This window comes from Juglans regia, chromosome 5, assembly GCF_001411555.2.
Source record: "Juglans regia cultivar Chandler chromosome 5, Walnut 2.0, whole genome shotgun sequence".
NCBI lineage: Eukaryota > Viridiplantae > Streptophyta > Magnoliopsida > Fagales > Juglandaceae > Juglans > Juglans regia.
In genome coordinates, this window is record NC_049905.1 from 303,159 (window position 1) to 325,374 (window position 22,216).

The following is a 22,216-nucleotide window of genomic DNA, read 5'->3' on the forward strand; positions in this document are numbered from 1 at the left end:
ATGTTATATTGTAAAATAAATTATAAATTATATCAATTTATGGTTTACTTAATTTATATATTCTTCTCAAGAACATACAAGATATATCATATATCAATTATAATTATTTATTTATTATATATATATTTTTTCGTGTAAGGGAGGACGGCACCTCCTCACTTTATAATTAATTAACCTCACTTGTTACAACCTAGCTAGCTACATGCATGAGTCAGCTTATTCCGGAGGACAAACTTATAATTAATGGCCTCGATCTGATCTTACGATGATTTTTCCCTTGGTTTGACCAAAACATCACAATATGGGCACGTTGATTTGTAGTACTTGGAATGCTTGTTATGTATCAATTATTTAAATTGTGCGAGATTATTAGTAGGGCCAAGAATAATAAAATTTTAAATGAAGAGTAAGGTTGTTTTTTTCTTTTTATCTTTTAGTTATTACATTATTGTTGGGGCTGTCGGATATTTAAGAGTCTCTGTCAAATATAGTTATTAGAGATGTTACCTGCATGGTGTGGGGCGGGATGGACCTAACCCCGCACCCCACCCCGCATCATGCAGGGGAGGGTTTCCCTCCCCCCCACCCCCAGGAGGTAGGGGCGGGCCCCCTGCCCTGGTACAGGAGGTGGGGTTGGAATCACTGTTTTCAATTTCGTACAGTACTAATCGGTACGGCCGATATTTACCATACCGGCCGTTGGGTCGGTAAAGATATTATATACGTTTCGTACTGATCCAAATACCGGCCTTATCGGTCGGTACTGGCCTCAATTTCGGTCTGTACCGACCTATATTTCGACTTTCAAACCTTTTTTTATTTCTATTTTTTCAAACTACAAGCTTATTTTTTGACTCCCAATTCAGACTAGATTATTTATAATTTATATATATATGTATTTATATATAATTTATTCATATATCGATTATCCTGAAATAGTAAATAAAACGGTACTGATATCGAAATATTTCGTTCCAGTGTCTTGACCGGTACGACTTTCGGTACGATATTCAAAACATTGGTTGAAACTGCACCCCACCCCGTCCCGCTCAACCCAAGAACTCATTGGGTCTATAAATTATTTTTGGGTCTAAAATTATTTTTTAGACTCAAATTGTAATATAACTTAAATTATAATTTATAATTTATATATTTAAAAAATATAAACTTATTACAATTGTATTTTTTATTATCTTATCTTTTAAATCAATTTTTATATAAGAAGTGGATACGAGTGAGATAGCGGGCACAAGATATGTCCACCTCTAATAATTATTTCAGACGTACGTACGTAATAATTAAGCCTCTTAATTACTTATCTATTTAATTATATCGTCGATCGAGACTCCTTAACAAACGTCAGAACTTCCTCGAGCAGACGGCAAGGGAATTAGCTAGGAGATAAGGATATGATGTTGGATCATATCCTTATCTCCTAATTACTTCTCATAGCTATATAAGAAGAAGAAATTAGAGAGACCTAGCTAGCTAAGAAGAACATTTCATGATACGATCGAGTATATATATATATATAAAGAAACACATTTATTTGAATATGATCGAATATCATATATATAATATAGATTCGAGAACGTACATGATTTATTGAGATGATCATGAGTTACAGATCATGATCATGCATGCACGTACCTACATAATTAATTCAAATAAGTTCATTATAATTAAGCTAGCATGCATTATTAATAATATAATTAATTAGAAAAGATCACTTGGACGTGCATGTCCAGCTTATTAATTCCCTAGCTAGCTAGAGATCATTACATGATATATATATATATATATTTATTTATTGAAGCTAGCAAGCAAGCAGTTGAAGCAGGGCTGATGATGATGATGATCTAGATGATGGCCGCCGGCCGAGTAGTACTGAGATTGTAGTCAAACACAATGTACTTGTCCACGCAAGGAAGGAGGCTCTTTGCGTATTCCAGATGGGCAGGATGAGCAACATACTCTGCAATTCCCTCCATACTCTCAAAGTTGCATTCAAACACATGAGTGTAACCTTCATTCTTGTTCCAAGGGCTCACATCCTTGCCCCTATTACCATTAATTATATGATTAATTAATTATTACATAAAATAAAAACATTAATAATATTTATGACGACTACATCAAGTATTAATTTTCAAAATTAAACGAATTAAAGTGGATATATATATATATATATATATTATATGCATGGTGAGATCAATTTATAAGCAGCTAGCTAGGGTCTTCTCATGATCTTAATTAGTGAATCAGGAATCATATATGATGATGAGTACGTACCAGTGTAAAGACTTCATTGGGTGGATGAGGTTGACGAGGTTGGCCATATCTTTGATGAGTTGCTCAATCTGTGCAGCTGAAGTTCCATCTTTGAACTTTGCTATAAATACGTGCTTCGCCACTCCCTTTGCTTCCTCGGCCTCCATGTTCTCTATCTGATCTCTCTCTCTGATCTCTCTAATAAGAAAGCAGCTTGAGGCATATGATATGATCATAGTATAGTACCCCCATTAAATAGTATCAGCTTGCAACGCAACTTGACAAGACGTCGCTAGCTAGCTAGCTAGCTAGCTTCTTCCGTTCCCCGTTGAGCACGCATGCAGCTTATTATTAATTTGTTGTCCCAGGCGGCCAGTTCACTCTTTCATAGTGCATGATGCTCACCTCCCTCTAATTTCCTTCGATTTTTATTTGGAGTAATATTCTTATTCATTATTTATTTACTCATTATTTTATAATATAATGACATTAAATAATAGATTTACAAATAAAACATAATCAATAATCTCTAATTATTTAATGTCATTGTATTATAAAATAATGAGTAAATAAATAATGAATAAGAATATTACTCCAAATAAAAATCGAAGGAAATTAGAGGGAGGTGAGCAAGAAATTTTTTACGGAAAGAAAACCAACCCTTTTAATAAAATCCCCACCTAGTGACGTTTTCAAAATGAATGTTTGCCTATTGTCTTGTATGTATGTATGTATAAGTGATGAATGCATGACTGAAATCTTATGTTGCTATATCTTTACGGTATGAAGTAATGCTTAATGAGTATTCGACTTATTTTAATTTTTATATATGACCCTCCCCCAACAGGAACTAAATGAGCAGAACGCATCAGGACGGGCACGGTCCAAAGAAAAGACCATGGAAGTCTGGGTATGAGAGTTTTAAATGTATGAGAGGCTTTTTTATTTTAAATAAGATATTTTCTACTGTAAACCTCTTTTATTCTCAAATCATTTTTTTATTTTATAACGTTGAGCACGCATGCAGCTTATTATTAATTTGTTGTCCCAGGCGGCCAGTTCACTCTTTCATAGTGCATGATGCTCACCTCCCTCTAATTTCCTTCGATTTTTATTTGGAATAATATTCTTATTCATTATTTATTTACTCATTATTTTATAATATAATGACATTAAATAATTAGAGATTATTCATTATGTTTTATTTGTAAATCTATTATTTAATGTCATATTATAAAATGATAAAAGATGTTGAAAAAAATGATTGATGATGAATATATTTTTTTCTTTTATTTGTACTTCAAATATCGATCACTTAATTAAAAATAAATTGTAATTTTAGAAAATTACTCTTCAATTCACATGAAGTTATAAAAGAATTAATTACAAGTTAATCATTTTCATTTAAAATATGACATTATAATTATTAGAGCCTCCAAAAATTCAATATCGTCGCAAATACATCAACTTACAGCAAGTATGATCTGATCTGCCAGTCTGCATGCAGATATATAGTACACGCGCGATAATAAAATGAAGAGTTTTGCTACATAACTTCTACCACACTTCATACTTTATATATTTTTATATTTTTAAATTTGTTAATTTTTTTTTGAATTTATTATTTTTAAATTATTTCAAATTTTCTATTCATTATTTATATAATAAATATTTAATAAAAGAAAAAATAATAATAATAATTTTTTTTAAAAAAGTAGAATGTGGAGTGTTAAGATGTTGTGAAAATTTTTTGTATAATGAAAGATGTCACGTTTTAAAACATGCAGATTTCGTTATGAGTCGTATGTTTAGCGTGTTGATTTTGATTTTAATACGAGTACAGCTAGAGCCACCGCTGGTGGCTCCCGCTTGATATGTCACATTTTAAAACATGCAAATTTCGTTATGAGTCGTATGTTTAGCGTGTTGATTTTAATATGAGTACAGCTAGAGCCACCGCTGGTGACTCCTGCTTGATCTAGCATACGTTTGTTTATATATATATTTTTATAATTATTTTTTATAAAAAAAATTTTAATATTTTTAAATATTTTTAAAAAATAAATAAATTTATAATATTATTAAAAAATATTTTCTTAATCATGAAGTAAAAAAAATTATTAAAAAATACTTTCTTAATCACGAAATAAAATAAAAAAATAATTTTTTTTACTTTATGATTAAAGAAATATTTTTTAATAATATTATATATTTTTTATTTTTTTTAAATATTTAAAATTGTTAAAAAAATATATATATAAATAATTGTAAAAAAAATATATAAAAAAACACATGATAAAGCCAATGATGACTCAGCAAGAGCCACCAGCGGTTGCTCTATCATTTTCCAAATACGAGCACGTTTTTTTGAAGGTCCAATCGTATGATATTATGAATGATTTCAGCCAACTCTTAGTGCCGACTAAGTTTTTAGGATCAGATACGTACGTACGTACACGCGGAAAATGCATGCTTTCCTCCAAGAAATCCGGCCACTGAAAAATTAAGGAAATACGATCATGATTTAAGGCATGTTAGGCAAGCTGAAAAACAAAAAAGACAATTCTCAAGACGTTGCGATCGATCAAATAATTTAGCATTCCAGCTCAAAGCATCTCCACAGAAAAAGATATTTTTCAGCAAAATCATCGACGACCTAACATTCCTAGAGACTTTGGTGGCACGGGCTGTCGTATGTCTGTCCGGTACTCAAAAGTCATCATGACTGGCAACGTTGTGCTGAGAGTAGGGGCCATACATGTCATGGTCGCAGCTTTTTCCAAGACAAAAAACACATATATATGGTCCAGACTCATTCATCCGTCTAGTTTCTTTGTATTTTGTACAGCAATAACTGTGGGGCATTATTTTCTTTTGAGTCTAGTTGGAGCCAGTTTGAGCCTATCTATGGGAATTAAGAAGAGTTAGAATATGAGATGAAACTCAATATCAATCAGAGTTTTGGGGACAAAGTCCATTGATATTTCTTATATATATGGTCTACTGATCGACGCCCATTTATCATTGATGCGGGTGGCAAGAAACTCAATTATCTCTGGTATTTAGAATAATCAGAGACAAATAAGAAATTGAATTATGAAGGGGCCACGTGAAAGCAGGTCCCCCCACTCCACAAGCTGTATATTCGGCAGACCTTATCAGGCGGGCATGCAAACAGGAAGATTTCATTCTAATATGTGCTTAATTTATCACTCCCAATAATGTTACATCCTTTAAAACAAGCCTTTTCTTAATCAGATTTTATTTATGCAATCAGAGACATCACAGGCTGTCAACAAAATAAAGAACGTTATCATTTTTCAGGCCACTCATTCCTACTTGGTTACAGTGGGATCCCTAAATGTCTTGAGTTCCCCACCAAAGTGGTGACCCAAGCAAAGCTAGGACCAAGTGTTCTCAGATTCATGTATGGAATAGGAATGAAATATAGGGAACTTTTTAGGTTGAACATTGAAAAGAGATGGATAACATAATCCTGCTGCAAAATATCGGCACTACTACAAGTGACTGGACGAATGCTGAACCTCTTCAGACCTTGGGGAACAGAGAGCTGTCTCTTCATCTTTAACATGAAACAAACAAATTGCACACCCATCAAGAACAAGCTCTTCACATTCTCGATCTCTTTCCCTTCTGAGGAACAAAGCGAACCCCCTGTTTGCCAAGCTCCAACGTCTTCACTTTATCATCATCTAGGGTCACATATTATAATGATTTCCCTTCAGTTATGTTGGTAACCACTCCTTTGTGCCTAGATAAGGAAGGATAATTAACCCAGAATGCAGAGACGTGGCAATTGAGGGATTCATAATTATTTCAGAAGAAATGGAGACATTTGAGTTTGAACAAGAATGGGATTCATCATTCAGTTTCATGGCATTTGCAACAAAACAGCAAACTACTTCCTTTTTCCTTCGGTGTTAATGGAGTTTGCAAACTCATGAGGAATGAGGACATGTTTTTTCATTTAATCCTACTGATCAAAAAAATGTTTTTTTTCATTCAATCAATTTTCGGCAGTGGAGAGAAGGGGGTGAAGGTAAAGTTAGGGGCTTAAATTAATCCAAGCGACAAGATGTAGAAACGAGAAGACCTCTAAGTAATCATACTAAACTATTTATGCATCCTACAGCAATTCTCCACTTCCTATTGTAGATAGATAGAACAATCAAATGTGTTCTCAGCTTCAAAACAAAATTTGGTGAATAAAATTTGAAAAAAAAGGGGGAGGGATCATTTTCAGCTGACAACTAACACACTATTTTTAGTGGACTATGTTTTTTCTATTTTTTCCTTCATGATTACATTGATTACCTATTTAGTGGACTCTGTGTTCTCTGCTTGAAGACAAAAATTGGTAAACAAAACTTGAAAAAAAAAGGTCTCTTTCCGCTGACAACTAAAACACTGTTTCTAGTGGACTATATTTTTCTCATTTTTTTCCCTTCGTGATTACCTTTTCCCATCCTCCACCCACCAAAAAAAAAAAAAAAACTAGGAAAGAAAATAATAACTCACCATGAATTGTCAGATGACTGATGAACTTCAACTCTCTTTCCAATTGCATCTTTACCCAACTTTTTCAATATCCAATTAGCATCCATGATCTCATCCATCAAACCGCTTTCATTAAATGATGATTTCTCCAAGGGAGATGGTCTCCTTCTTTTTGACCTTTGACCCTTGATAGAACTCTTCTCTTCCTCAGGTTGAGGAGAATTCTGGTTTTCAAGAGTGGGTTTCTTAAGTTTGAACTTCAGCAAGGATTTGATATCTTTTGTCAAATGTGAACCGGTTGTCTGGCCATAATCTTCATTGCATTCGTCATACTTCTCAGACCTTTCTGCTGGCTTCCCCAACAATTCCTTGCTACCTCTTACTTCACCTAAGGACCTTGCTGCAGCCATGTTTCCTTCACTGTTTCTCTTTCCCAATAACATTCGTGTACACTCTTGAGTAATACTTTCATGTACCTCAGCACCACCTCTGCCAAATTTGATATTCACATCAGAAGTTTCAGGTTTAACTTCTCCCAATTTTAGGAAATTTCCTTCTTTCCCGGCAACCTTCAAAAGTTTCAATTGGCCAAAGCCATCAGTTCTGTCTCCTGCCAATTGCAGAGTTCAAATGAAGTTTTTAGTGCAACTTAAAATAAATATCAACTTCATATATTATTGTAAATTTTTTTATAAGTATATATTATTATTGTAAATTAGAAGTGGTTTTAGACATAAAGAGTGGGAGGATCATACTTTCAGTGGATGAAAAAGTCCAAACAACTCCTACCTCATCACCAAGTTTTGCAGTGCCAAAATGTCTATCCAACATCAATTTGTCAATCAACAAGTCATCCCAAAACAGATACATACTACAATTATCATCTTTCAATACACAGAAAATTGTAGTTTATAGAGAGAAAAAGTTAAACTCATTATATTAGAAACATGCATTTTGCGTTCCCCAACATCAATTTGTCAATCAACAAGTCATCCCAAAACAGATACATACTACAATTATCATCTTTCAATACACAGAAAATTGTAGTTTATAGAGAAAAAAAGTTAAACTCATTATATTAGAAACATGCATTTTGCGTTCCTCCTTGATCAGGCTAAACAACAGAACCAAAGAAGCAAGAGCCTTGAAGATAATTTTTTTTTTATAAGTAAAATGAAAATTTTATTGATAAGAATGAAGTAGGCGAAGCCTGTGTAAACAGGAAGTAAACAAAGAACACCTAAATACATTCTAGGAAAGAGCTTAGAAAATAATATTTGAATAAACAAGTTGCTGAAAGTAAAATCACTCAGTAAGTCGCTTTATTAGATAAAATGTGGAAGACAACAAGCAAAGGAAAAGATTAAAATAAGCGAATAGGTTGAGAATGATGCAGGTCAGGCGTGGGAATATACAATCATTATAGCTGCCATTCAATATCAGTTTTTGCATTTTTAAAGTAATAGATAATTGTTCCTCCACACCCCAACTCCGTAAGGAACCGGCCTCATTTAAATGCCATCCAACCCACATGCTACCATATTGTATTATTGACTAACCATTTGCTACTTCATTCCTTTAAATGAATGACCTTATACTCCGAAATGAATAGCCAAGCTTACAATTGGAGCCTCTTGGAATCGTTACAAATCACAAGAATTTCTACCTCCTAAACAATGTGGAATCTCAGTCACTACCCTACAATACTCAGTCTGGGATATTTCAATCTCCTAGCTAAAAATCTCTGAAGTTCTCATCAGGCCTTTTCATTGTAAGTGGCACAATACAAATTCCACTCTTCTAGTTGAGGATTGGCTCTAATACCATTTATAACAACCCATGAATATCCCAAGCCACAACTGACCTTATACTCCAAAAAGGCTAGCGAAGATTAAAATTGGAACCCCTTAGATTCATTATAAACCCCCTAGAATTTCTCTCTCCCAGGCAGTACATTATCCCATTCTCTACCCTCCAGTACTCAATCTAGGATATTACATGTGAAATAATCAATTTATCTACATTTCTTGGTCCCACGGCAAACCTAATAACAAATCCTCATGCACCATAGCAGATATCATACACAATATTTCATTAACAATGATTTAAAAAATGGAGATACAAGATTCCCTTGTGAGTTGTGCAAATCACAATAACTATTGAAAAATCCTTTGAAGTATCATTCACCAATACCAAGAATCAAATGGAAGACATCCAATTGAATTCTCTGGTTATATTGATAAGTATACTAACTCTCATAAAACTACACAATGTAATCACTTATCTCAGATTGATAGAAGAAACTATACCATTCACAGACAAAAAATCAATAAAACTACTCTCCTCTTAGCATGATTATCAATGCCTTTTCCTAAAAACAGGAAGAAGAAAGACGAACCATATCAAACTCAGCAGCAATAAACAAATCTTGTGCAATACCTACAAATCCCAATCAAACACACACACACACAAGCGCGCGGCTATCCTCATATCATAACAATCATCCCTGTCTAACAATAATTATGATAAAAAACTAGAGAAAACAAAATTCTAAGTGGTATACATACCTTTAGGGGTCATCAGATCTTTTTCTCTTTGGCAGCTTGAAGCATCTGACATAGGAGAGTCGGTTACATTTTTTTTTCGGGGACCTAAACTTATAACTATCTTCTTCCCTCTCACATCTTTTGACTTACAAGAATGTTTTCCAAAGTCTTCTCCAGTATCTAAACCATAAGGCTTAACATTCTCGAGTCGAACAGCTCTGGGGGCCCTATCTTCATCATTCACCATCACGTCATCAACAAATTTGTGTTTCATAACACCTGGCTGATTGATTGAGCAAATCCCTTTGCTATGATTCAGACTTCCAGCCACAGGAAAGGAATCCCTTTGTAGACCTTCCTTTCTGCAGGACAGCTTATCATCATTGTTGTTGTCATCCGAGCTGTATCCAAAAGATTGGGCATTGTTGTGTCCTTCAAAACTCTCCTGATATTCTAGGTTAATGACTAAAGGTGCCTCATATTCTTTTTTCTTGGCATTCTTTTTATTCAACGATTTCTTTACATAATCCTCGGTCTTTTTTGGTGACTTTTCAACCAACCCTTTAAGAGAAAACTTCAAGGACCGTCCAAGTTCATTCTTCATTCTCATAGGACCATTTTCTTCGTCATCTGAATAAAGTGAAATAGAAAATATTTCTTCTTGGGTTGGCAAACCTGCAGCAGCCCTCAAGCTAGAAATTAAATCACAATCAGCTTCATCTCTTCTTCTCCAAAGCTCCCGAATAGCATCCTCAATACCCTTGACCTGACATATAGAAATTTTTAGTTACAAAAACAACAGTCAAATGCAAGAACCCCCAAACCAAAACCTGATAACAAATGGAAGAATGCACTCTCTTTTTAACCAAACCTGATAGCATTCCCCACGACATGTGGGGCATTTATACTGAAGATTTCCATCTACTTGAAACTGCCGATATTTTTCATCACTGTAAAACATGGTTCGCCAGTTCAGAGCTAAAAAAAAATAGCTACTTTTTAAAAATTGAATTATTTTCAAAGACATTTACTATTGCAACTAACCTTTCCTAATGATCTGTCCCAGGAAACCAGCAAAAAAACACAATAGCACAGAACAAACATAGTTGGTCCATTAAGAACAGAGGCAGAAATGAACCTGATGTTATCACACTGGCAATGCACCCAGTGCTGGCAAACATCACAGCAAACCATTGGTGTTGATTCTGAATCTCGATATACCTACAAAATTGGACCAACACAACTAAGTCAAGTTCCTTTTTTATGGGCTGGGGGGGGGGGGGATCAACTTTCTCCAAACTCTCATGGCGCAGAGAGAGAGAGAGAGAGAGAGAGAATAACAGATTTTAAACATTAATGAACCTTTAATGTTTAAAGGTTCACAACACTCTCCTTGCCATTTTCATTGGCGGAGGACGTGTAAATTGAACTAGAACTCATGTACTACATTCATGCATACAACTGTTGAATGCACTTTGTCATAATCATCTCACTAAAACCATTAAGTGTGCATTATACAACCAATGCGAAATATGCAAATGAATCATGTAAAGGAACTTCAAAAGGACGATAAATATCAAGAGCATAATCGAAACCTTTAAACAAGCAGGGCAATAGTTCCCCTTCGAAAATAATCTTCCACATGCATCGCAGCAAGTGTAACCTAGAAACCACCTGTAAATTTAAAAAGCAAATCATGAATCCATAGTGTATAGTAGACCCTGTACTCAACTCCAAAATAGAAGGGTGAACTGGTCTTTACTTTCCATCTATTTATTTGCTAGCTAGAGTTTGGGGGTGGAAAGCATGGTAAAAATATCTAAAAGTATTTTGAACAGCTCTTAAAAAAATTTTTAAAAAAAATGAAAGATTGAAAGAAGCATCATGAATATTAAATACACATTTTATTTGGCGGTACAAATCCAGAACCACACTCCAAATCCAGGCTGCACAACCAGTAAAGATAAGTATTTAAATTACTAAAAGTGCAAACAACAATAAGCTGCGTCAATGTTTTTTAATGCCACGTCCATACAGAATTGAAGCACTGCACCCATTGCTTATGGATAGGGACATGCAATTTGATTTAAAAGACCATTAGCAAGCTGTGTTAAGCTCTTATATACTAGTCAATAGAGCTACTGCCATAAGCTCATTAAATATCATGAGCACTAAATCTCAATGAATATACTTTTTTCCCATTTTTTGTACATTAAAGGTAGGACACAACTAAACATAGTTCTAGAAGGCCTAATGATCACGAAATAGTTCCCAGCACCCAACATTGACACCCTAAGCACTTCAATTCAGTGCACAACACTATAACAATCAATTAAATATCAAATGCATATAAAAGAGTCTGTTATCATGTCTAAGAATAATTTTTTTTATAAGATAACATTTTATTAATATAAGTAAATAGGCATAGCCTAAGTACACAGGAGGAATACAAACAGCATATCACATCTACGAATCAATACCTCACGCTTAAGCCATTTCCAGGGGCAATTGAGCCACAGCTGTGACACCTTGTATGCCTCGGGCACAAATAAGGGCCAGAGTTGACATTCTGCACTATTCACAAGCATAAGCAAGCTTTTAACTAAGATATAGAATCTTGAGAACAAACAATTTACACTCACCTTGTGAGAAGGCTTTTGGCAGTAACAATGGTGAGCACCATCGCACCTTTTACAGAACATAAATTTGTTTGGGTCTCCTGTTTTTAGGCATACCTGGAGAAAGTAAAAGGCAAAAAAAAAAAAATGTGATACACAAGATATCAATTATAAACAGGGAAAACTAGGTGATACCAACCAGATATGCAGGAGCTTGCCGAGTAAAGTTATAATGTAAATGCAACTCCAAGGGGAAAACGCTTTACAGCCAATAAAAAAGGCTAACCTTCAGGTATTCCTATTATTTATTGACAAAGTTTAGATTAAAAAAAAAAGATCCCAAGAAGCTACAAAAGTTGTAGTCCTACTCCTGACTCCTGACCTTACTTTGATTGCTTATTTCTCAAACCCATAACTGATATTTCTGTTGATTCTACTCATAGGCAGCACACAGTACAACATAGAAAAAAAAATGCATCATATCATATATCTCCTACAGCTTATTATTATAATAATTTGATATCCTTGAAAGTCCATAGCTGATCTCTGAATATGAGTTTAGGCAAGCATATTGAGAAGAAAGCAAATTTAGCTGAATGGAAAGTGCTTACTAAAAGCTTGATCAGTAGGAATCCCACAAATGTTATGGTGCACTAGCTTGATCATTTGAATACTCAGGACATCAGACCTTCTATAATTAAGGGGCCCATACTTGTCGTTTAGCTACATTTTTTGCAGGACTGGCAGTCCTTCATCGTGAGGGAATCTTTGCTAACACATCTAAAAAATGGCATTCGATCAGTTTTTCATTCCCAATATACCAACATTAGAACAACCACTAAAGACATTTCTCCGCCACAAATTAAATTAGTAAAGCTTCCTGTAGCACATCATCATTCTTCCAATTAAATTCCTATGCTTGGGCAATACCAACCCAGAGGGGGTCTGTCCATTTCCAATAAATCAAGCCCGTCAGTTCCAAATATAACTTGAGAGTTTTAGATCCCTCGCCCCCCTTCTGTTGCAAGTAGAAGAAATTTAGAATGCAGGTCACAGCTAGACAAAGTTTCCTTAGGAAATTTAGGCTTTGTTTGGGTGCTGAGATGAGATGAGAAATTCTCAAAGATTTTGTATTCATAGAAATAGGCAAAGCCCAAGTACAAAAGGAAGTATACATGAAAAACGCCTAGCTAGAGGTTACAATAGAAAGAACAAAGTCATGAACACTAAGTCCGTTACAAACTATAGCTAAGTCCAAAAGACCAATGACTTAAAAAAAGAAAACTTTAAGCTCATCCATTGTTCTCTCTTGATCATCGAAACATCGAGCATTTCTCTCCCTCCAAATACACCAACACAAGCATATTGGGACTAATCTCCAAATTGCCGCTATCTGAGAATTGCCGTATAATGCTCTCTAGCTTGTGAGGAAATCCGCCAATCTGCAAGGCATGACCCAAGACAATCCGACCCTTGAGAAAAAATCATCCCATATAACCTTGGCCACCTCGCAATGTAAAAGCAGATGATCAACTGACTCTCCATGCTTCTTACACATACAACACCAATCTAGGACAATAACCCGTCGTTTCCTCAAATTATTCGTAGTGAACATCTTGTCCAAAGATGATGTCCAGACAAATAAAGCTGCTTTTGAGGGAGCTTTCATCTTCCATATACTCTTCCACGGGCACATAGACAATCCGGAGTTCGTGAGCTTTTGATAAAAAGAACTGACAAAGAAAATACCTTTCTTAAAATGATTCCAAAGCATCTTATCTTTGATGCCCCCTAGAATACTTGCGGAATATAATGTCGCAAAGAACTCCGTAATAGACTCCAACTCCAAATCATGAGCTGCCCTAATGAAGTCAATATTCTATTGAGGGGTGCCATTTGAAACGACCAGAAGTTCGGCAATCGATGCCTCCTTTACTCTAGCAAGCACAAAGATGGCAGGGAAGGTATCTCGTAGACAAAGGTTACCACACCATATATCAAACCAAAAACGGACACGCGAACCATCGCCTATAATAAAATGTTCATGTTCTCGGAAGTTCCCCCAAAGGCTCCTAATATTTTTCCACAAACCCACTCCATGAGTGCCTCGTACCTCATTCGAGTACCATCCTCCCCAAGCTTCCTCAAACTGTGAGTCTATAACAAACTTCCATAAGGCCTCCCTTTCATTTTGGTACCTCCATAACCACTTACCCAAAAGAGCTTGATTGAATTTCATCAAGTAGCGAATCCCCAACCCTCCTTCAGAAATTGGGGTACAAACTGTTGACCAATTAACCAGGTGGAATTTGAACTTATCCCCCAATCCACTCCTTAAGAAATCTCTTTGTAACTTCTCAATGCGGTTAGCCACCTTAGTGGGAAGCGGGAACAAAGATAGAAAATAAGTGGGTAAGCTTGAAAGAGTGCTTTTAATCAAAGTCAACCTACTGCCTTTCGACAAGTAAAGCCTCTTCTAAGCTGTCAATTTGCGCTTCACCCTTTCAACTACATCATTTCAAATCCTTTCGGATTTAAAAGAAGCACCCAACAGTAAGCCAAGATACTTCATAGGAAGCGAAGATATCTTGCATACCAAGGTAGTAGCTAAAATCTCCACATCGGGAACAACCCCCACTGGCACTATTTCCGACTTTGCAAGGTTGATGCTCAAACCTGATACAACAGCAAAACAAAGGAGTACTACCCTCAAGGCTTGGACTTTGTCCAAGGTGTGCACCACAAAAGATAAGCATGTCATCAGCAAATAACAAGTGAGAAATGTTGAGAGCACCATTCTCCACCGAAAAACCATGCAGTAACCCACCGCCTACCAGGCTCTCAATCATCTTGTTAAGAGCTTCCATGACAAATAAAAAAAGTAGAGGAGAAAGCGGATCTCCCTATCTTAGGCCACGAGAGGAGTTAAAGAAACCCACCGGTGATCCATTTACCAAGATAGAGAAACGAGCTGAAGAGATGCAAAATTCTACCCACCCCCCCACCCCCAAAACCACATCTTCCAAGTAAGTAAAGAAGGAAACTCTAGTTGACATGATCATATGCTTTCTCCATGTCTAACTTACAAAGTAGCTCGGGTTCTCTAGACTTCAATCTATCATCCAAGACTTCATTTGCTATAAGTACCGAGTCAAGGATTTGTCTACCTTTAACAAAAGCATTTTGTGGCTTCGAGATTAGCTTTTCCACCACTGAGCTTAATCTATTTGCTAACACTTTAGAAAGAATCTTGTACATCTCATTCACAAGACTAATGGGGCGATAGTCTCTCGCATCCCTAGACCCCACCTTTTTAGGAATGAAGGCTAAAAATGTGGCATTGAGACTCTTTTCAAATCTAGCATTAGAATGAAATTAATGAAAGACTTGCATAATATCTTCATTGACCACCTCCCAACAAACTTGAAAGAAATCCAAAGTAAACTCATCCGGACCGGGAGCCTTATCACTTGTCATACCTCTAATAACATTACCCACTTCCTCTTCTGTAAATGGCCTTTCTAACCACCCTGCACTCTGCTGGTCTAATGTTGAAAAAGACAAATCATCCACTCTCGGTCTCCAATTGTGTTCTTCAGTTAAAAGTTGTTGATAGTATTGTTCAGTGTGGTTTTTGATTACCATCTAATCTAAAGAAGCTGTCCCATCTACCATCAATACATCAATAGCATTGTTCCTCATGTGAGAGTTAGCCATCCTATGAAAGAATTTCGTGCATTTGTCCCCTTCCTTAAGCCAAAGTACCCTTGATTTCTGTCTCCAGGAAATCTCCTCCATCAAAGTAACCCTTTCAAGATCAGCAACTACTTGATTCTTGCGAATTTTATCAAGTTCTGAAAGGGTTCTGGCCTCCTCCTCGCGTTCCAGACCCTGTAGTTCCTCCATAAGGGAGCACTTCTGTTGAAGCACATTACCAAAAACTTGTTCATTCCATTGCTTCAGGTCTTGTTTCAACGCTTTCAACTTTTTTGTCATAATGAAGCTTGGAGAGCCTTGGAAACTATAGGAAGTCCACCATTGTCTGATCCTGACAAAACCATCAGTTTTAAGCCACATATGCTCAAATTTAAAATGCATTATACCCCATTGGAAGCCTCCACAATCTAAAATGATGGGGAAGTGATAGGAGCATAAACGGGATAATCTTCTTTGAGCAATATCCGAAAAATGTGGCTCTCAATCGGGAGTCAGCAAAAATCTATCGATCCTCAACCAAGATGGACAATCACGGTTGTTGGACCAGGTAAACGTGCCTCCTGATAGTGGAATGTCCATGAGCTCTGTTCTGAAATGAAATCAAAAAAATCTCTCATGGCTGGAGTGATGTGAGAAGCACCCAACCTTTCGCTTGGAAAGCGAGATGTGTTAAAGTCCCCCCAATGCAACTTGGTAGCTCCCAACAACTAATGACTCCCACCAGTTCTTCCCACAAAAACCTTCTCCCCGAATCAATATTTGGCCTGTAAATACCAGCAAATGCCCATTTGAAACCATCTTCAAGATTAACAAAGGAGCATGCAACCGTGAAATCACCCATACACTCCTGTACCCTTTCAACTACCCTTGTGTCAAACATAATTAGAACTCCCCCAGAAGCTCATTTTTATGGTAGATAAGACCACCTGACATATTGTCCTCTCCATAGGCTACGAACTATTTGTCTTGAAATAACTTCCAACTTAGTCTCTTGTAAGCATATGATGTTTCCTTTCCATTTGGCGAAGTAAATTTCTGACTTGGAGCCACTTATTAGGATCGTGCAGCCCCCTCACATTCCAAGATAATATTTTTGGCTTCTTGGGACAACCATTTTACCCCTCCCCTTACAACGCTCCCAAGTAAAGCTCTTCTCACCCCCATCCTCTTTCATTGCCCATGTTAGCCTTTTGAGTTCTCTTTCCCTTTTTTTGGCCGAAACCAATGATTGATCGGACTTGGATTAAGCATTTACAGCCTCTACAGCCTCTACAGCTGTAAGTAGGGCCATAAATTTAGCTTCAAAATCCCTGTAAAAAATTCCTACCATATGCTTAATGTCCATCGCTCTCTGGATAACCCAATCTGACACATTGGGATGAAAGGAATTGAGTGGAGTAGGTTCAACCTCCCCATCCCTATTAGCTGTAAACATAACCAAAGAGCCAGAATTTTCGAAAACACTGGGCTCTTCTACCCAACCCAATTTGATCCAACAACTGGACCAATTCCTTCGCCGCCAAGGGGACAGGAAGCAACCCAGAAGGTGACAGCGTCACTGTCTGTGTCACCACCAGACTCGAGAACTTAGCTAAAACACTGTCTATCTGTGCCGATGCATACACACCACACTGTGACAACACCAGTAGTGGTTTCGCCGCCAGAGCGTCGGGTGAAAGGCCAGAGCTTGCGGCGACCAAGTCTCTTCCACCTCAATGGGTGGCGGCCCACCCATAAGCTCCCCATGCTCCGACAAAGATTGCGCAGGACAAATGGCTTCATCGGGGGCTTGGATCGCCGACGCATGTGAAGCCGTCTGATTCTGTACCAACTCCGGCGCCGAAATGAACCTACACAAGCTTGGGTTTGCTTCTCTAGCCTCTGCCGACACACTCCCAACAACCCCAGAACTCGCCAATAAAACTTCCCCCATCTACCCCTCTGGGATGCACGGCATATTCTGTGCATATTTCGGAGCTAAAAAACAGCTCACGGCACTACTTAGAATCGGCTCAAGAGCTCTAATCCCTACTGACGCCAACTCCAGCACCCCAGACCTTGCCAACGATCCCACCACCGCCTCCGACAAACCCACCACCGCCTCCATCGACCCCTGACCCACCGCCAAAGGTGGAGGTTGAGGCCCACACGACGGTGGGGTTTCACTAATAGCAACCCTATGTCTCCAAGCAGACTGGGCCTGAGAGGCAGGCTGGGCCTGCGAGGTGGGCCACTTGAAGACTGGCCTACCTAGAGACTGGGCCTAAAAGACGGGCTAGGCCAACTTGTTGGACCACTGGACATTCAAAGGCCACACTCTTGCCCTTAAGTCCAAAAACAAAAACCGGCCCATTTAAAGAGCCTTCTCCCTCTGCAGACCCTCCTCAACGCTGCGTTTAATAATCCCCATATTAAAATGCAAAAACCCCACTTGCGTCTACATCTCAGACAAAGCATGCAACAGATTTGCCAAACTTGGCCTCGACAGACTCCTGCCCAAACTTGCCTCTTCACAGAGCCGCATCTTCACCAGAGAGGAAGAATAGCCTGTCCCCTATGCAGGTTTTGGAGCTCGAGACAAGGCCTCTCTGTACGAAGAGAAGGCCTGGTACCCCTGCGGTGGAGAAGGCGTCCAAGGGTGGCTTCCTCTATTATTCCTTCCCAAAACAGAGGAAGTTGCAGAAATATCCTTCAATAACTCACCAAAATTCCTCCAACCTACCCCATTCCTCCCTTCCGGTATCGCCAGTAAGCCGCGGCATTTCTCTTGACCAAACTCCGATAAGGAGAAAAAACTCCCATAAGAGTTCCTCTGCCTTTGAACCACCAACACCTAAGAACCATTTCTACGCGACCTGAGGAAAATAGAGGGTCCCTCAAAAGCAAGACCTTCCTCCACCATGGTTGCCAGCCATCCCAACGAGTCTTTATCAATGAAAATGCGATTCACAACACGACAGCTGCTTTTCGTGATTCTCCACCACCTTACATTCACCTTCTTAAAATCAAAGAATTTTTTATCAATAATAACATTCCTACTAGTCCCCATCACAAGACCACTACAACAAAGAACTGAGAAGAAATTGAGCAAAAACAACACTGGTCTCAACCACCGTTAATGGAAGAAACACCAATGAAAATACACAGCATTTTTCCTCGAGTGTACGAAGAGAAAAAATTTTAGAGTTAGGTCACAATTGGGGAAATTTGTTTAATGAAATAGCCAATCCAATGTTAATGCTAATGTTCTTTGGGGGATTCGAACTCTAGCTGAAGGCCCCATGATCCCTAAGGACTAGGGTGGTTGCCAGTTGACCCACAAGTCATTGGCCTAATCATTAATTATCATTACAACTTTTACACACTTCAAAACAAAAATAATATTCAAACAATTTTTTAACTTCATAATATTTTTATTTAACTTTTTCTCACATTTCCAAAAACCCAATAAAACGTCTTAACTCAAAATATTTCACTACTATTCATAGACTATTTCACTACTATTCATAGACTATTTCACTATTATTCACATAATTGTTTTTTTTTATCGGTCAATAAAATTTTATTCACAGAATTTTGAGATACTCCAAGTGTCCAAACAAGCCTAATCTGTCTGCATCTACTTTAAATTTCATATCAAAACAATTCAAAGTGAAAATTCAAAACAACACAAAAACATGGAAAAAATGCTAATAAAATGGACAATAGGGAGTGCTATGAACTGATAGTTCTATTGATTGATCTTGAGCATCACACAGATTCTAATTTTTGTTAATGCGCAAATCAAATCAATTAAAAAAGGTATAAAAAATAAATTATAACAGTTACTGACGAGAAAAATATAGTAAAGAAATATTTTGATTTCTACTGGCAAGGACTAAAGAAATAACAAAGATTACCTCCACTATCCATTGGCTTCAAGTAATATTATACTATTGCCATAGTCCACATATATTCATAGTCTTGGAACTTTTGGATAACGAATACGAGTTGCAATTCCTATCATGTACTAAGATTGCAACCCTCCATTGTATTTTCTTTTTTAATCAATTACTTAAAAAAAATAATCAACTGGATAAATAGCAACCTTTTTTCCATTCTAGAGCTTCAAAGAAAGAATAATTTTAATTGGAATGAAAAGATGTAACAAGGATTTAGCGGTACTGCACATCATTTTTTACCTCACATATCCGACAAGAGGGACAGACCCATGAACTCCAGTGGAATAAATCTGTAATCAAGTCCCACAAGTGAGAGAATGCGTTGCTTGTAACTTCATAGAGATGTTTAACCAGTAAATCTTACCTCGATGCTGAGCCCAAGACTTCAAGCAGCTCCTATGATACTGCTTGCCACACTTCTTGCATGGAAGCATCCTTCTTGCTTTCTCACTACCTTCATTTTCACCAGAAAAGCACAAACGACACATTACATTCACATTGGACTGATCTTCCCCAGCTTGACCTCTTGAGGCATCCTGTTTTATAGAAAGCCCAATCAGTATAGCCACAGCAACAAAATAGAGCATAAAAAAGAAGTCAACATGGAAACAAGATGAAAACAAAAAGAATACAGAAGTTAATTGCAGCACAAAACAGAATCGCAAGCATTAAATTCACTTATATTGCCACATAACTCCAAATTGAAATGAAAACCACTCAGTATAAACTTATAGTTCCCAAACTCTAGCCTCAGAAAACCATTTTTTTTTATTGGTCAATCTAGCATCAGAAAACTAAGAAAACTTTAGAATGCATTCCACATTTTTTGGCATTCAAGAACCAAACAACATTGAGAAAATTAAAAATCTAGTATATTGAAACACAAATACCAAAAAAAAACATGTAGCATAAAACTGCTAGTATATAGCAAGATACATTCCCAGACAAACAAACTATGTCCAGCCAAAAATATAAAAAACAGAACTTCATCTGGTAAACATTCAACAGCCTAACTAATGCTAATTCCCCAAAAATCTCGTACGTTGGATTTTTTTTAAACAATCTTCATATAGATAAAATAGAAACACAAAATGCAAGCTTAAGTAAAACCTAGTTCCTAAAGTTCACAAACCAAAGCTCGCAATCAACCGCAAAAACTCACATTTCAGAAAGTTTAGAAAAACTAAAATCGAAACAGAATCCAAACCCCAAAAACAAAACGCACGTAAAGTCACCCTTACACATCGAATTGAGATGCAAGGAAGCTCACTCACTGCCGAAAGATCACCGGACTCGAACCGCCTGGCATAGTCCTCTGCGGCGACCATCGCGTCGGCTGCCTTCTTCTGGAGGGCGATGCGCTTGCTCCGGGTCGATGCGGAGGGCGCGACCTCGTCGACTGCATTTCCACCAACAACCCCTCCGTCGGATAAAACCAAAGGAAGGGCGACGACTTTGGGGACAAGAACCTGGAAGGTGTGGTTACTGGCGGCGGCGTAGTCGGGACTGGCCGAAATACCGGAGGAGGAGGGATCGTTGAGAAACTGATCGATTGTATGAACATCGAGCAGAAAGTCAATCCTGTCATTGGCGCTGTGAAGGCTCCCCGGAAACCCTAGCGAACAGCAACAAATTCGCTGACTGCAACCACACGAAGAAGCAGAGAAAGAGAGAAACTTTTCAGAGAGAGTGTGTGTTTAAAGAGAGGGGTGTTGGTTAAGGGAAACCATACCATGTAATTGGGCAAGCTGCATGAAAGGCCATGTAGTTTGTAGACGATAATTTTTTTTTCTTTTCCTTTTTTTTTTTTTTTCGTTTCCTGAGCGTTTGGTTGAGACTTGAGTGAGCGCGCGCGCGCGCGAGGGATCGCTATTCTCTGGCTCCGCTCGCGGCCTACGTTTTTCTTTTCTTTTCTTTTGAATGTATTTAATTTTGTTGAAGTGAAGCGGCCATCTGTTTGCCTTTGGGCTGGGAGTTTTCAACGCAATATTATTGTCTAGGGGGAGGTGCTTTGCCCTCACCCAATGATGCAATGATGTTTGTACCCATTTTATTATCATCACAAATGATATTTTCGGTTTTAGGATGTGTAAATTCAATGTATTTTCTTTAATAAAAGTGGATAAATTTAAGATTTACGTGAAAAAAAAATATTTTTAAAGTGTAGACTTTACATTTTTTGAAAAAAGTACATGAGATTTACATACCTTAAAATTGTATCTAGTATTATACTTTACTTATTATCTTGCTTTGTTAATATGATGTCATCTATCCACCATGTTATTACAAAAATTAATAATTAATATAATAATTTATAGGCTTACATACCATAAAACTGTATCTAACATTATTTTTTTATTATTATCTAGCACGCAAGTTGTTAACATCGCGTTTCATACATCTTTGGGTCGAGTTTTTGCAACTCGGGTTTGAATTTTTATACTTGCACACTCCAAAAAAAGAGAAAAGGGGTAGGGGGGGAGGGGGGCTTGGTGGCAGGTGGGAAGCCTCCAATGTTTAAGTCAGTATATCTCTTTAGTAGTTTGTGCTAGAGTGATAAAGCTTAGAGAGAGTTCTTTGTACCTGGATGTCGACTTTTATATGA

General features: G+C 37.3%; 2 protein-coding genes across 4 annotated transcripts; both read right to left on the minus strand.

The window, feature by feature from the left end:
- Positions 1 to 1,549: 1,549 nt before the first annotated feature.
- Positions 1,550 to 2,503, minus strand: LOC108987671 (stress-response A/B barrel domain-containing protein HS1-like). Its single transcript, XM_018960645.2, has 2 exons — positions 2,293 to 2,503; positions 1,550 to 2,061 (listed from the first exon to the last, which is right to left on the minus strand). Exons 1-2 carry the CDS (start codon positions 2,436 to 2,438, stop codon positions 1,860 to 1,862), a joined length of 348 nt encoding a protein of 115 aa, XP_018816190.1. The 5' UTR covers positions 2,439 to 2,503; the 3' UTR covers positions 1,550 to 1,859.
- Positions 2,504 to 5,516: 3,013 nt separating this feature from the next.
- LOC108988206 lies at positions 5,517 to 21,516 on the minus strand. 3 transcript variants are annotated; one of them, XM_018961403.2, is made up of 12 exons: positions 21,344 to 21,516; positions 20,853 to 21,252; positions 19,976 to 20,147; positions 19,852 to 19,901; positions 11,978 to 12,070; positions 11,816 to 11,904; positions 10,931 to 11,009; positions 10,474 to 10,556; positions 10,207 to 10,285; positions 9,357 to 10,101; positions 6,811 to 7,399; positions 5,517 to 5,984 (listed from the first exon to the last, which is right to left on the minus strand). In XM_018961403.2, coding segments are annotated over exons 1-12 (2,412 nt in total). In that variant the 5' UTR covers positions 21,376 to 21,516; the 3' UTR covers positions 5,517 to 5,983. The 3 variants fall into 3 exon arrangements, with proteins under 3 accessions (XP_018816948.1, XP_018816940.1, XP_018816933.1); XM_018961395.2 differs by having other exon boundaries at positions 5,517 to 6,043; positions 20,886 to 21,252; positions 21,344 to 21,515; XM_018961388.2 differs by having other exon boundaries at positions 5,517 to 6,043; positions 21,344 to 21,515.
- Positions 21,517 to 22,216: the final 700 nt, after the last annotated feature.

Bases quoted from the DNA above. Each gene is read 5' to 3' on its own strand.
- LOC108987671 (XM_018960645.2), bottom strand. From the start codon at position 2,438: ATGGAGGCCGAGGAAGCAAAGGGAGTGGCGAAGCACGTATTTATAGCA. The intron at 2,062-2,292 runs GTACGTACTCAT...TAATGGTAATAG, and splicing joins CCAATGAAGTCTTTACACTG to GGGCAAGGATGTGAGCCCTT.
- LOC108988206 (XM_018961388.2), bottom strand. From the start codon at position 21,375: ATGGCCTTTCATGCAGCTTGCCCAATTACATG. The intron at 11,905-11,977 runs GTGAGTGTAAAT...TGAATAGTGCAG, and splicing joins GCCAAAAGCCTTCTCACAAG to AATGTCAACTCTGGCCCTTA. The intron at 7,400-9,356 runs GTATGTATACCA...TGCAATTGGCAG, and splicing joins AGATCTGATGACCCCTAAAG to GAGACAGAACTGATGGCTTT.